The following is a 15,380-nucleotide window of genomic DNA, read 5'->3' on the forward strand; positions in this document are numbered from 1 at the left end:
TTTTTTTTACCCCTTTTTATTTTTGTATAACGTGATTGAACATACACTACCGCACAGTAGGTGGCGAAATGCACAAACAAAATGTGCAAACGCCATGATACCAAATAATAAGAAGAAGAAGTAGCGGGAGCTGGTAGTGTGCTCATTGGTTGGTGTGTGTTGGTTTTTACTGTGTGTGGCGTGCGTGGGCGTCTGTGGACGCGTGGTACGTATGACCAGTCTAATGATACGTTCAAAACAACTCGGAACTGGGAACCCCGAAATCCGACTTCAGTGCGTTCAAAATAAATGGGAACTCGGACTAAAAACGAGCTCCGACTGGGAAAATTTGATTTGAACGGTCATCCAACTCGGAATTTCAACTCGGGAACTCGGGCCTCTTTCGCGAGATCCGACTTTTCGCCCTAATGATCCCTGACGTAATGACCTGACATCGTATTATTCAAAGTTCCCAGTGGTTTTGAACGCTGCATTGTATCAAAGTGAAAGTTGTTAACGTTAGTCAACACACTGCAACTACAGCGCTACAAGGAAATAGATCCATTGTTGCAAAATATGTTACCATAGAACGACATATACAAGGATAGAAAAGGCCTAGACGACAATAAAATGAGCTGTCTGCAAGATGAATTTGAGGTAGGCTACGGTAAACTTAGTTTTCATTTGGCCAATAACACTGTTTTATATGGTCAATTTGAATGCGCCTTTCTTGTTTGTATTGTAGTCCTACGGATCCAAAGTTCAATTTGTGTTTTGGTCGATGTGAAACTTTTAACGTTGGATAAGAATGATGTTTTTTATTACATTTCTCATACGTTTGCCTAAACCTAAATAACGTCATCAAACACTATGGCGTTATTACACTTTGTAAGTAGGCCTATGTTGTTAGCGAGGACAGTCAAGAGCAGTGTGTTTCATTGTGCGTTGTGTTGTGATCTGTTTTTGAATAAACCATGCCCTTAGGCTGCATTTGCATTTGTTGCAATGTTCTGTCGATCTTCCTGTTGAATGTGCCCGATCTTCTATTTTATTTACAACATGATTGAGACCAGTCTGTTTTTTTTTTTAGATTCTTATTGTCCTTTTTTATTTGTCTGTTAACTCAGCTGGAGAAAAGTGTCAGGCGGTTCAGGGAGACGTTCCATGGAAAGATAGCGGTGGAAAAGGCAACCTTACTGATGAGGCGCTATGCCAACAACCACCAAATGGTCACCTGGGCAGTTATACTGAAGAAAGGCAACGGTAAAGACATGGTTTACAGTAAATGCAAACCCCAGTCATACCACCATAGGAAACCCTATGGAGTGTTTTCCAAGACAATGGGTCCGGTACTAAAAAGCTTGTTCAATGGTTATTGTCCATTAAATGTGCCCCTTAGTCAGAACTAAGATTCATCTGTCCAGGAAACTATCCCTTAAAGTGGCAATCTGCAGATGCTACATCCATTTGTTGGACTTATGCATTTATGATATGTATTCATTGATTCTTGTACCCCATCAGAACCCAAAATATAAGCTAGTTTTACTCCATTGTTTGTGAACAAAGTAAATGTAAACAAACACTATATAGCATCAAAACACGGTCATTTTTATATCATGGATGGTCAGTCCTTGCATCCACAGCTCTGCGTATACATTTAAAAGTGGCTACATTTCTCCAGCCCCATCCCTACATTTTTTACAGAAACAGGGGCGGGGTAGACACTTTGTTATTGTTTCAGCTGCTGATTGCCTCTTTAACCTCTCTATTCAGACATGGTCTCTGGTGGTTTAACAACCATACCTTTTTTATTTGCGTTAAAGGGTTGGCCATGTTGACAATCTAACCTCTGATTCTTCCTCTTTCTCTACTCTTGCCGTGCAGAGCTGGATGATGAGGACAGAAAATGCTTACAGACGGATCAGGCTGTCAAGGTTACATTAATACATTCCATACTATTCTCTGTCGCATTGTGTGTGTCTCTTTGGCTTTAGGGGTGTATCCAGGCTGGTCTGTATTTCTTTGAACATGTGGTCTTTGTGCTCATAAACATGATAGTTCAGTTGTACCCTGACCCTTGACCCACCTCTCTCTCTCTCTCTTTCAGAATGTGGTGCAGAGACTCACAGCTGAGGACAGGGAACCTCAGGTCCCTCCTGCACAGCAGGTACAACACAGTCACAGTGTTAGTTAGTCCCTCTTTCGTTAGGTTAAAGAGTCAATGTTCATCAGAACACATCTGGATTTCAGCATAATGGAAAAATCTCTGTTGATTTTGAAGTTTCATATTCCATAACCATATTGGTAATGGTTAATAACACATTGGGAATAGATTTGTGAGCTATTATAACAACACTGTTCAAGGGCTGAAAGAGGGAATAAAACTCCTATCATATTACATTGGTCCTATATCCAATCTGATGATCAGGTTGGTAAATTGGTTGCCTTGACTATTTCATATTCTATGACTTACATTTGTCTTCCCTACAGCCCCGAGGTAGCAGACAGCCTGAACACGATAATGATATCAAGGTCAGTCATCCACAGGCTATTTACCGACTTTACTGGTGGGGAAAGAGATTAAGGGTTAAGTGGATGGCTAACTGAAAGGTGTGTGTGCGCATGAGTGCGTCCCTGCCTTTATGTGTGTGGCTCGTGTGTGTTGAGTCTTCAGGAGCTGGGAGAGCGTCTGCGGGTCCTGCCTCTCACTGAGAAGAACAAGAGAATGTTTGATAATGCCCAGCGCCATATCACCCCCTCGGTCCTGCACCAGTTTGCCTGCCAGACCTGTGACAAGGACTGGTGGCGTCGGGTACCCCAGAGGAAGAGGGTAATGCTCTTCCATACATACCCACCTGGTATACACCGTGGTCTTCACACATTGGTACACTCTGTTTGATATGCATGCCAAACCCATGCACAATAGTTCAAACGTATTTCTCCCTGCCTGTGTCTGTAACGGTGTTCCTGTTACCTTGTTACTTTGTCTTAGGATGTGTATTTCACATGGCCAGTTCATCTACTAACTGGGGTCTCCACTGACTGTCATCTCTCCTAGGTATCTCGCTGTCACCTGTGCAAGAAGAAGTATGACCCTGTCCCTTATGACAAAATGTGGGGTATTGGAGAGTTCTGCTGCACCAAATGCACACGCACCTTCAGGTAAACGCTGGAGCTGTCCTGTGCATGTGTGATTATGAGAAATGATACATGTTATTTAATCTCTATGCACTTGGTTTTATTTGTCCATCAGGGGCTTTGGGAGGATGGATTTGGGCTCCCCCTGCTACTCCTGCCGAACTCTGGTAATCCCAACAGAGATTCTCCCTCCACGCAAGGGAGGGGTAGGAGTAGGTGGACCCAGAAAACCTATCCCACACAGCTGCCTCGCTGAGGACTGTTACAACAGACAAGGTTAAACTGCGCACACACATACACACACACACACACACACACACACAGGATTGCTGTACAGTGCAATGTACTGTGGTTTGTAGAGTGTGTTACTACAAACAAGCACCACCAGATGGAGTCCTTTTACATGTCTGTCTGGCTGCTGGCTCCAGCCAACTAACTGGCCTTGTACTTCCATTCCAGAGCCCCATGTTCCTGGGACAGAGTGTGTCCACCCCCGCAGTCGCCAGAGGAACAGGAAGCCTCGCGTGGTCAATCCCAGCTCCATCCACATCAGCTCCGGCTCCACCGTCAACACCTGCCTGAGCCAAGGAAGCCTGGAGAACCTATACGACCTCATCATGGATGACATCAGAGAGGAGAGTGAAGAGGACAACAGTAGTGGTAGCAGCAGCAGCTAGAGCATCACTGATGTTACCATTGACCAACAGTCGTGAGCAGCTTCCATGCTTCCCCAATGGTGCTTCCAATGATCAGGATATGTCACTTATCTTAGGTTGGGATGGCATCTCATAGGCCTACTGACATAGTATTGGTTCTACTTTCCTTTCATTTTAAAAACCATGAAAATACCGCTCGACATTCACAACAGTCAGATGATATAAGTGAGATGATATAACTAGTTTCATGTTTTGCTTTTGGCTTTGTTTATGCTTATTGAAGTGTTGCCACGTGTTGTTGCTGCTGCTTTGTTAATGTCTGAATGACAAGGGGAGATTGACCGCACTGGCTACTGCCCAAAATTCTGACTTTACTTTTGGTTACCTATTCAGGAGTTAGCTTTCTAGTAATGTGTGTGTTCAAATAGATTTGTCATATCAATTTGAACAAGAATATATTATAAAACACAAATAATGCATTTTGGTCCCCCCCCCCAAAAAAACCCCACAAATAATGCATTATGAAATCTTACTATTATTCATTTTCAATACGACTCGGGTTCAAATCAAATTGTATTTGTCACATGCACCGAATACAACAAGTGTAGACCTTACCATGAAATGCTTACTTACAAGCCCTTAACCAGCAATGCAGAGTTTAAAAAAAAATAAGAAAATATTCAAAAACGTATCACAATAAAATAACGAGGCTATATATAGGGGTTCCCGGTACCGAGTCAATGTGCAGGGGTACAGGTTAATTGAGGTAATATGTACATGTAGATAGGGGTAAAGTGACTATGCATAGATAATAAACAGCAAGTAGAAGCAGGGTAAAAAAAAGCGGTCAATGCAAATAGTCCGGGTAGCCATTTGATTAACTGTTCAGGAGGGCTTATGGCTTGGGGATAGAAGCTATTAAGGAGCCTTTTGGACCTAGACTTGGCGCTCTGGTACCGCTTGCCGTGCAATAGCAGAGAGAACAGTCTATGATTTTTAGGAGGAAAAATCACAGACATGCCACTGTGGATTTTAATATATCACTGTAAATAATTTAGAAGATACCTGTACACCAATAAAGCACAATTTATTCTGTTTGTTTAAGAATAACCTGAGAAAAACATTTACAGTGGGGTTCAAAGATATTGATAAAGATTGACAAAGATAAGCAATATTGACTTTGTAAACTAAAGAATTCAAATACTGAGCTATATTGTATGCGGAGAAAAAAATTGGGAAATTATTATTTTATACTAATAATACAATTCCTCAGAGAAAGAGATGTTGTTTAACAAGTAATATTTTTTTTCCTCTCAAAAAGGTAGTGGTCAAAATTATTGACACCCCTAAAGATTCTTATAAATAAAATAGTCAAAAGTTTTGTATTTGGTCCCATGTTCCTAGCACATAATTACAACATCAAGCTTGTTACTACAAACCTTTTGGATGCATTTGCAGTTCGTTTAAGTTGTGTTTCAGATCGTTTTGTGCCCAATAGAAATGAATGGTAAATAATGTATTGTCTTTTTGGAATCACTTTTATTGTAAATAAGAATAGAATATGTTTCTAAACACTTCTACATTCATGTGGGTGCTACCTCGATTGCGGATAATCCTTAATGAATCGTAAATAATGATGAGGGAGAAAGTTACAGAGGGACTAAACTTCTAGGTATAACATTGGATGGTCTACATGTACATACTACCTCAATCAGCCTGACTAACCGGTGTCTGTATGTAGCCTCGCTACTTTTATAGCCTCGCTACTGTATATAGCCTGTCTTTTTACTGTTGTTTTATTTCTTTACCTACCTATTGTTCACCTAATACCTTTTTTGCACTATTGGTTAGAGCCTGTAAGTAAGCATTTCACTGTAAGGTCTACACCTGTTGTATTCAGCGCACGTGACAAATAAACTTTGATTTGATTTGAATTATCATTGAATGGTCAATTATCATATTGACTACGTTTTTGTGAAGATGGGGAGGGGTATGTCCCATCTTGATTACTGTCCGGTAATATGGTCAAATGAAGCATAGAAAAACCTAGCAAATCTGCAGCTGTTTAATAACAGCAGCACGCCTTGCCCTTACCGTGCATTCGGAAAGTATTCAGACACCTTGACTTTTTCCACATTTTGTTACGTTACAGCCTTATTCTAAAATTGATTCAATTGTTTTTTTCTCATCGATCTACATACAGTACCCCATAATGACAAAGCAAAAACAGGTTTTTAGACATTTTTTCTCATTTATAAAAAATACAAAACTGAAATATCACATGTACATAAGTATTCAGACCCTTTACTCAGTACTTTGTTGAAGCACCTTTTGGCAGCGATTACAGCCTCGATTCTTCTTGGGTATGACAATACAAGCTTGGCACACCTGTATTTGGGGTGTTTCTCCCATTTTTCTCTGCAGATCCTCTCAAGCTCTGTCAGGTTGGATGGGGAATGTCGCTGCACAGCTATTTTCAGGTCTCCAGAGATGTTTGATCTGGTTCAAGTCCGGGCTCTGGCTGGGACACTCAAGGACATTCAGAGACTTGTCCCGAAGCCACTCCTGCGTTGTCTTGGCTGTGTGCTTAGGGTCGTTGTCCTGTTGGAAGGTGAACCTTTACCCCACTCTGAGGTCCTGAGTGCTCTAGAGCAGGTTTTCATCAAGGATCTCTCTGTACTTTGCTCCATTCATCTTTCCCTCAAACCTGACTAGTCTCTCAGTCCCTGCTGCTGAAAAACACCCCACAGCATGATGCTGCCACCACCATGCTTCACCGTAGAGATGGTGCTAGGTTTCCTCCAGACGTGACGCTTGGCATTCGTGCCAAAAAGTTCAATCTTGGTTTCATCAGACCAGAGAATCTTGTTTCTCATGGTCTGAGAATCTTTTAGGTGCTTTTTGGAAAACTCCAAGTGGGCTGTCATGTGCCTTTTACTGAGGAGTGGCTTCCCCCTGGCCACTCTACCATAAAAGCCTGATTGGTGAAGTGCTGCAGAGATGGTTGACCTTCTGGAAGATTCCCCGATCTCCACAGACGAACTCTGGAGCTCTGTCAGAGTGACTATCGGGTTCTTGGTCACCTCCCTGACCAAGGCCCTTTTCCCCCGATTGCTCAGTTTGGCCGGGTGGCCAGCTCTGGGAAGAGTCTTGGAGGTTCCAAACTTTGGAGGAGCCAGACTGGAGACACGCACCTGTGGGCTTCTACGAGGCGCAGGAGTAGGATACACCGGGCCTTGGGTGAGTACTGGAAGTCTCGAGCTCACCTCCTGCACAACCCGTCCTGGCTGGATGGCAGTAGTAGCCCTGTACGTTCGGGTTGCTGGTACAGGGCGGACTGGGATATGCAGGGGCCTGATGGTGGCCGTGCGTAGAGGAGGTGTCCTGTAGCCTGGACTTCGGAGGCGTACCGGTGGCCAGACGTATTGGGCTGGCATCCTCCTTCCAGGCTGGATGCCCACTCTAGCACGGCCTTTGCTTGGGGCTGAGGTCACACGCACCGGACTGTGCGTGCGCATGGGCAAGATCTTGCGTACCTCTTCGTACTTCGGCGCTCTCCACTCCATGTGCTCCCCATAATAAGCACGAGGTGTTGGCTTCAGGGGCATCCTTTGCCCAGCCACCCACCCCGTGTGCCCCCCCCAAAAAATTATTGGAGCTGCCTCTCAGGCTTCCTTGCTAGCCTCGTCCCAACGTACTTCTCCCGGTCCTCACCGTTCCTTCGCCACGGACCTTCTCCCGCCAGGATTTCCTCCCATGACCACGATTCCCTATAGTCCTCCTGCTTCATTGGCTGCTCCCTCTTCTGTTGCTTGGTCTGGTTGTGGTGGGTAGTTCTGTAACGAGTGTCTTGTGTGGAGGACCAAGACGCAACAGGGAAGTGTATACTCATCTTCTCTTTTTAATATATAAGAAGGAGAAACAAAATAAACACGTATACAATTAACAGAAACGACACTAACAGTTCTGTCAGGTGACAAGCACGAAACAGAATACAACTACACACAATACAAACACACCCCTAATTATAGGACCTTCAATCAGAGGCAACGATAGACAGCTGCCTCCAATTGAAGGCCCCAACACCAATGAACTAAACATAGAAATACAAATGACTAGACAGAACATAGAAATAAACTAACATAGAACAATAACCAAAACCCTGGACTAATAAATCAAATACCCCTCTCTACATGGACACATACACACAACCACCATGAACCACATAAAACAAATACCCCCTGCCACGTCCTGACCAAACTAAACACTAATAAATAACACCTTTACAGGTCAGAACATGGCAGTTTTGCTCAGACATGCACTGTTAACTGTGTTACCAAATCATGTCCAATCAATTGAATTTACCACAGGTGGACTCCAATCAAGTTGTAGAAACATCTCAAGGATGATCAATGGAAACAGGATGCACCTGAGCCCAATTTCGTGTCTCATAGCAAAGGGTCTGAATACTTATGTAAATAAGGTATTTCTGTTTTTTATTTTTAATAACTAACTTGCAACAATTTCTAAAAACCTGTTTTCGCTTTGTCATTATGCGGTATTGTGTGCAGATTGATAAGGATTTTGTTAAATCAATTTTAGAATGAGGCAATAACTTAACAAAATGTGGAAAAGGGGTCTGAATACTTTCCGAATGCACAGTAACTGCATAACATCAACAACATGCATGCCAATCTTTCCTTGTTGAGGGTTAAAGAGAGATTAAAGTATTCTCTTGTAGGTTTTATGAGAAATATTACTTTGATGAAAATTCCAGATTGTCTGCATAATCAAATAACATACAGCTCAGACACCCAAATGTACCCCACAAGACAGGGGACTCGTCACAGTATTATACAGAGCCATGATCGCATGGAACTCCCTTCTATCTCCAATTAGTCAAGCAAACATCAAAATGACCTAAAAATGTTTTATAAAACAACATCTCATGGCACAATAGGGACTGTGAAATGAGACACACACTGACACACTCTAACACAGTCTAAGGCACTGCGTTTCAGTGCTAGAGGCGTCACTACAGGCAGTGTGGTTAGATTCCAGGCTGTATCACAACCGGCCGTGATTGGGAGCCCCATTTGGAGGCGCACAATTGGCCCAGTGTTGTTCGGGTTTGGCCGGTGTAGGCCGTCATTGTAAATAAGAATTTGTTCTTTTGCCTAGTTAAATAAAGGTAAAATAAAAAAATAACACACGTTCTTTAGTTGTATTGTTTGTATATCGTTGTATTTTACATTTGTGTGACCGTTCTTGTCTATCAGTGTATCAGTGTTTTGTTACTTGTCGTGTTCTATGTTTTTGTGTGGACCCCAGGAAGAGTAGCTGCTGCTTCAGCAAAAGCTAATGGGGATTCTAATAAACCAATAAAACCAGTAGTCATTCAGGATTTTCTGACACAATACATTAATTCCCATTCATTTCTATTGCCCACAAAATAATCTGAAACACAACCAAAACAAACTGCAAATGCATCCAACAAGTTTGTAGAGTCACAAGCTTGATGTATTCATTGTTTGCTAGGAATATGGGACCAAATACTAAACTTTTGACTACTTTATTTTTACGAATCGTTAGGGGTGTCAATAATTTGGACCCCTACCTTTTTGAGAAAAAAGGTGTTACTTGTTAAGCAAAATCTATATATTTTTTAGCAATTGTATTACTATATTATATAATTTCCCACTTTTTTTGAGCATACAATATAGCTCAGTATTTGAATAATTTATTTTATACAGTCATTACTGCTCATCTTTATCAAGGGTGTCAATAATTTCAGACCTGCTGTACACAGTCTTTGCCCCTGGGAAATAATATTTGTTTGCCAAATTGAAGCATATGGAAAGCAGTTAGGAGCTTGGAAATGCCTCAGGGATGAATCTATTTACAAGGTTATCTTTTCCCTGAAGAAGGATTAAAGGTTTATTGCTGATTTATAAATGATCTATAAAATAACATAGTTATATCGTTATTACTTTCATTTAAATGGCACCACAGTATGTGTTACCCTGATATCTTCATATAATAAACAGAAGGTTGGACTAAATAGCAAGATCCTGCTGAGCATTGAATACACAACTCATTCATTGACTCAATACAGTGGCTTGCCATCCCATGTGTGATTTAACACTGCTTATCTTCCAATGTGACAGTAATAGTTTAGTGAAAAGGGGTTGACTTGATTATAAAGCCCACAGTGCGTCAGTAGTTTACCACACAGTAGCTAGTGCTGTGGAGAGGAGATTGAGGCGGGTGCCTCTCAGTGACTCGCTCTGTGTACCTCACAGCTCAGTCTGACAGGTAGTGAGATCTAGCCCATCTGTGACACACACACACGTTGCAGTGGAGAGCGAGTGTGTACCATACGGCAACACACCAACTAACTGACTGATGCTTGATTTGAGTTTAACTGCTTTCCAATCAGTCGAGGACTTTAGAGGAAACATGCCTCAAAGACACATGCTGGTCACTCAGGCAAATGATTTAGTCAATCCATCATTGAGGGAAATGCCCAGTCATATGAATGACGTACTCATTGGAGTAAGCTCTCGTACTACATGATTCCATATTTGTTATTGCATAGTTTTGATGTCTTCAATATTATTTTACATTAAAAATAAAGCCTAACCCTTGAATGAGTAGGCGTGTCCAAACTTTTTGGACTGGTACTGTATGTGCATAAATACGATGTAGCACCTGGACTATACCCGGAAGAAGACAGCTTGTCTGTGGAAACGGTGGTTATTAGGTTATTAAATGATTGCGTCTAGAGTGCAGCTCTCCTTTTCTTTTTCAAGTGTTCTGCTCTGCCAGCCATCACCTAAACAGGTGTGCGTTTCTTTCGCCTCCAGATAGCACCAGTATTAGCCTTGCTAGACAAGGAATTACAGAACATTTGTAGACACATTTCTGTGGAGGCGGTTATGAGCAGTGACATGATGGTATTGTCGTTCCTTTTTGTCTAGAATTCATATGGACAGTAGCAGGCAAATTTATTCCCTGTCCGTTTGGAGAGTGGTGACAGTGTTTCTCATCAGGACACTCAGATCATCTGAGGACCCTCCTTAGATCACATCCTCAATCAGCCTTGGTCTAGTCTGGTCTAACTCATCTCATCTCTCTGCATCCTCTGACCCTTCCCTCATCACTCCACGCCTAAACACGGCCAGAGATGTCTGACTACTTTCAATCACCACAAAGTGTCAGAGAGAAATGTCTTAGCTCAACTAAATGTTCCTTTCTGTAGATGTGTGCCTTGATGAAATGTTGGCATCTGGGAGAGTTATGCTAAAAGCACAAACAAAGATGATTACCAATCAAATTGAATGTTTTGTTAACATAAAATGAATAGCTTGATAGTTGATGGTGGACTGGTTAACTGTATTATTGACATTGACCAGGAGAGTTATGTGAAAGCCATTGGTCCAGTTATAAATTGGTTTCGGACTGATTTAACCGGTCGAGACATTTTTGTCACCCTTGGTGAACATAACTCATAAAACATAAAATACAAATCAAATGTGGCGTTCCACAAAGTTCGATTTTGGGTCCTTTACTGTTCAGTTTATATATGTTACACCTTGGCAGCGTTATCAGAAAGCAAAGCATTGATTTTCACTGCTACACAGACGATATACAACTTTACATTTCTGTGTCACCAGAGGGTTTTAGCTCCACAGATAAATCATTAGACTGTGTTAGTGATTGAAATACTTAGATGGCTCACAACGTCCTCCAGCTGGGGTACTTATTGTTGGAGCCAAAGCACAGAGAGAATCTAGTTGCACATTTTAATTCAAGGGCAGTAAAGATAAAACAAAAGGTAAAAAACCTAGGTTTTATTTTAGATTCTGAACAAAATATCAAATCACACATTAGGAATGTGACCAAAATAGCTTTTTAACCACATGAGGAACATTGCCAAGGTGCGGCCGTTTCTCTCTCAGGCTGATACAAAGAGCATCATCCATGCTTTTATTACAAGCAGGCTTGACTACTGTAACGCTCTCCTGTCTGGTCTACCCAAAAAAAGCCATTGGTCAACTACAAAACATACAGAATGCTGCAGCATGGGTACTGACCAAGACCAGACAGAGAGCACCCATTACACCGGTTTAAGGTCTCTGCACTGGCTGCCTGTGAGTTTTATAATTAATTTTAAGATTATTCTATTGGTTTTTAAATCAATCCATGATTGTTCATCCCAATACATGTCAGACATGCTTTTAAGTTACGTACCCAGTAGGTCCCTCAGGTCCTCTGGCACTGTCCTTTTAACTATCCCAAAGCCTAGGACCAGGAGGCATGGAGAGGCAGCCTTTAGTTATTATGCCCCCAGCCTCTGGAACAGCCTCCCATAGAACCTGAGGGGGGCCGAAACTAAGGACATATTTAAAAGAGATGTTAAAACGTCTTTAAGCTTTGCTTTTCCTTAGGGTGCTTTTTAGTTGTTCAGTTTGTGTCACTTTAGTTTGTTGTGTAGTAAATATTTCAGCTTTTATTTTCGTAGGTTATTAATGATTTTTTCCTGTAAAGCACATTGCGTTGCATTCCATGTCTGAAATGCTTGATTTGATTTGATTGGTGGAACAGGAGAGATAACACTAGGGACTAATCATGCTCTCCCTCAGGAGCGTTGTAGTTGGCAGTGTGACATTCCAGACTGAAGGCAGAAGTGTTGAGAAGGAACTGACATAAATTCTCATCCTAAGTGGCTTGAAGTCAATCTAACCTATGCATTCCTCGGTACCTGTAATAGAAATGACTGACATGTATCGCCCAGGTGGGATGACTTTTCAATGAGGTCCAATTCTAGGAACACTTTTTTACTCATGAATACCCTCAGAGTTATAAGATGTGGGTAGGGTTGCGTAACAATCCAAATTAGCAGGCTAATTTCCGATTTAATTACAATAACTAATAAAGAAGCTTTCAAGTTGACGCCAGATGTTGAAAACATGAAGACTGACATTCTTTATTGCTATTTATTGCTCTTTGTAGATGGGTTGCCTGACAATGTCACAAAAATTATGTGCGCGCATCGATGGGCAGAATGCTGTGTGTTTTATGGTTCTGAAAGGTCAGATAGCTGGGGAAAAAACGACTAAACAACGTGGCTGCTATGTCTCCATCTAATTTGGCTGATCTCTTGAGCTGTGCTAGATATGATAAACACAACACAGCTATGCTACCAAAATGTTGTTTCAGTTATACGGCTGAAACAGGACTGTAAAACCAAAAATAAAGATGACTAGACTAAACATTTATTTCAGTTTTTTATCTTCCAGAAATATGTAATTATCTCCTGATGACATCCACAATGTCCATTGATACTGACCCTTATGACTTCAATGGAGAATGATTTTCAAATGGGTCTGATTTTCAAAGCAGCTTGATTACAGACATTTGAGCTTCTATCATGTAATTCTGGCAGGTTCTATATAACCTCTCACCTGTATCAATCATTCTCCTTCAATGATACATTCATTTTATTACATACACTTTCTTTGTTTCTATCAACCATATTAAAAAAGTAAATCCTGTCAAAGACGCTAAGTTAACTTATCTTCCCAGCCAGCCTGATCTTCCTGGCACATATTCACACCTCTAGACATGAGGCAGCAACATGCCTGAGATTGACTGGCTACTCAGTGAGACCTGCCATTTCATTGAAACTACCTCTGTGGCCTGGGTAGGATTGAGCTGGATAGAGCAGCAATCTCATTTTACAGATTCATCCCTAGAGTTGACCCCAATGTCCAAAAAGACAATGAGGATATTAGGGACCTTTGTGACTGGCTGGGATATTGAATGCAAAACACATGGCTATGTGCTGATTGAACCGCTCTTGTCACGCACATCCAATAGCACCTGTACTTCAGCCTGGAATTGGTACATCTGTCATTAGAGGGATGATATAACCAACATGTGTGTAGCATGTTATTTTGTTCTTTCTTGTGGTGTATATCCAGCCAGTATTTTAATGTATGTATTGTATGTGTGTATTAACATAGACCTTAGCCTATGCCTGCTATGTGACACATGCCATAAAACACATGGAAGATGTAGGCCTACATGCTACATGCAGATCTGCCACCAGAGGTGTCATGCCTTTAAGGGGCACAGGGCACGTGCCCCCTCAGATGTGTCCTGGGAAAAAAATTAAAGAACATTACATGTTTTTGTTTAATTTGTTGTTATTGTTTCTCTGTAATACTACTAGACACCTACATATGTAGGATGTTAATTTGAGGCAGTTTACTACAGCAGGAAAATAATCCTGCAGCAATAGGAAATAGGAATTATTATGTGGATTATAATTAATGCAATTTTTTTAGGAGATGAGACATTTTTTGACTGGGAAAATCAAGTCTGTTATTTCAAAGTGGAAATGACAGACTTCAGAAACCTTTTTAAACCTCAAATACACTACAAGTTTTACATTTCCTGCATTGCAGGAAAGTTATGCTGCAACAGGGTGGTCAAATTACGTTTTTGGAAGCAAACCACTCGATTTCATCCATACTTTATATCGGCATCGAACATGTCACCCTCCATAGGAGAGGGGGTGACTTCGACAATTTATTGTTAAAACGTGAAGCTGCCTGGATCTTTAATTTAAATACACTTGCTCCCTTCGGTCATAACGTAGACTTTTATCTGAAGCCATTCTTGTGATTATTGTGATTTTGCTATTGTAAATGTTTTTAGGCCTATGTAGCCAAATTGTATCTATGATCGTATGCTATCCATTCATGTTTTTGGTATGTTATTTTTATATCTGAGAATTAACCAATGATATCAGGCCACACCCGGCCATGATTACAGACACCTTTGTGTGTCCTTTGACACTATGTGAAGACAGCTTGTCTATCAAAACGTTGGTTATTTGGTTATTAAATTATTGCATCTGAGCTCCTAGAATGTGCGGCTCTCCTTTAATTTTTCAAGTGATCAAATTAAGATCCTACATCTGTAGCTATTTTATGAAGTTGGCTTTAGCTAGCCCAGATATGTTCCCAATTTCCCAACCTCAAAACTACCTACCAAGAAGACATTTCAGGCTATCAAGTTAGAGTAGCTTGTCTAACTATCTCAGCTGGCATGCCTGCTGGCAAGGTTGGTAGACTAGAAAAGCAAGCAATTACTAAGTGTACTGAATAAGACTCATTCATTTCAATATTTTACTCAGATTTTAGTAGAAATGCAAAGTAGCATATTTAGTTTCTTTAAAAAAAACACACCAGTCAGTAGGATACAGACAGCTCAAGAGGTATGATTAGATATGCAGAAAAATAACCATGTTGTCTTTACATAGAATTAAGCATAACGCTTATGGCTCTAGATTGCAGAAAAAAAGCTGTTTCAGATGTTTGAAAAATGCTAAATTCTCCAAATTGGCAAATATCGGAATTATTAGTGATAATGAAAAAAGCAATGTTATAAATTCCTAATTAATGACATAATTGCGTTCTGGGTTTATTTTGTAAATTAGCTTTTATGATTTTATATTTATAGCCCTTCTCTGGCCCACCCACCAGCCATCCTCACATACTTTGTGCCCCCTCAGGTTTTTGGGTTGCATGACGCCCC

The 15,380-nt window shown here is 41.1% G+C and overlaps 1 protein-coding gene across 2 annotated transcripts; it reads left to right on the forward strand.

The window, feature by feature from the left end:
* Nucleotides 1-461: 461 nt before the first annotated feature.
* On the forward strand, nt 462-4,285 carry shfl (shiftless antiviral inhibitor of ribosomal frameshifting). 2 transcript variants are annotated; one of them, XM_029761895.1, is made up of 9 exons: nt 462-636; nt 1,107-1,242; nt 1,864-1,913; nt 2,087-2,146; nt 2,470-2,511; nt 2,654-2,809; nt 3,038-3,141; nt 3,233-3,393; nt 3,577-4,285. In XM_029761895.1, exons 1-9 carry the CDS (start codon nt 610-612, stop codon nt 3,792-3,794), a joined length of 954 nt encoding a protein of 317 aa, XP_029617755.1. In that variant the 5' UTR covers nt 462-609; the 3' UTR covers nt 3,795-4,285. The 2 variants fall into 2 exon arrangements, with proteins under 2 accessions (XP_029617755.1, XP_029617756.1); XM_029761896.1 differs by lacking the exon at nt 462-636 and adding an exon at nt 736-867.
* The last annotated feature ends 11,095 nt before the right edge of the window (nt 4,286-15,380 follow it).

The sequence above is a fragment of the Salmo trutta genome, chromosome 1 (genome assembly GCF_901001165.1).
Source record: "Salmo trutta chromosome 1, fSalTru1.1, whole genome shotgun sequence".
NCBI lineage: Eukaryota > Metazoa > Chordata > Actinopteri > Salmoniformes > Salmonidae > Salmo > Salmo trutta.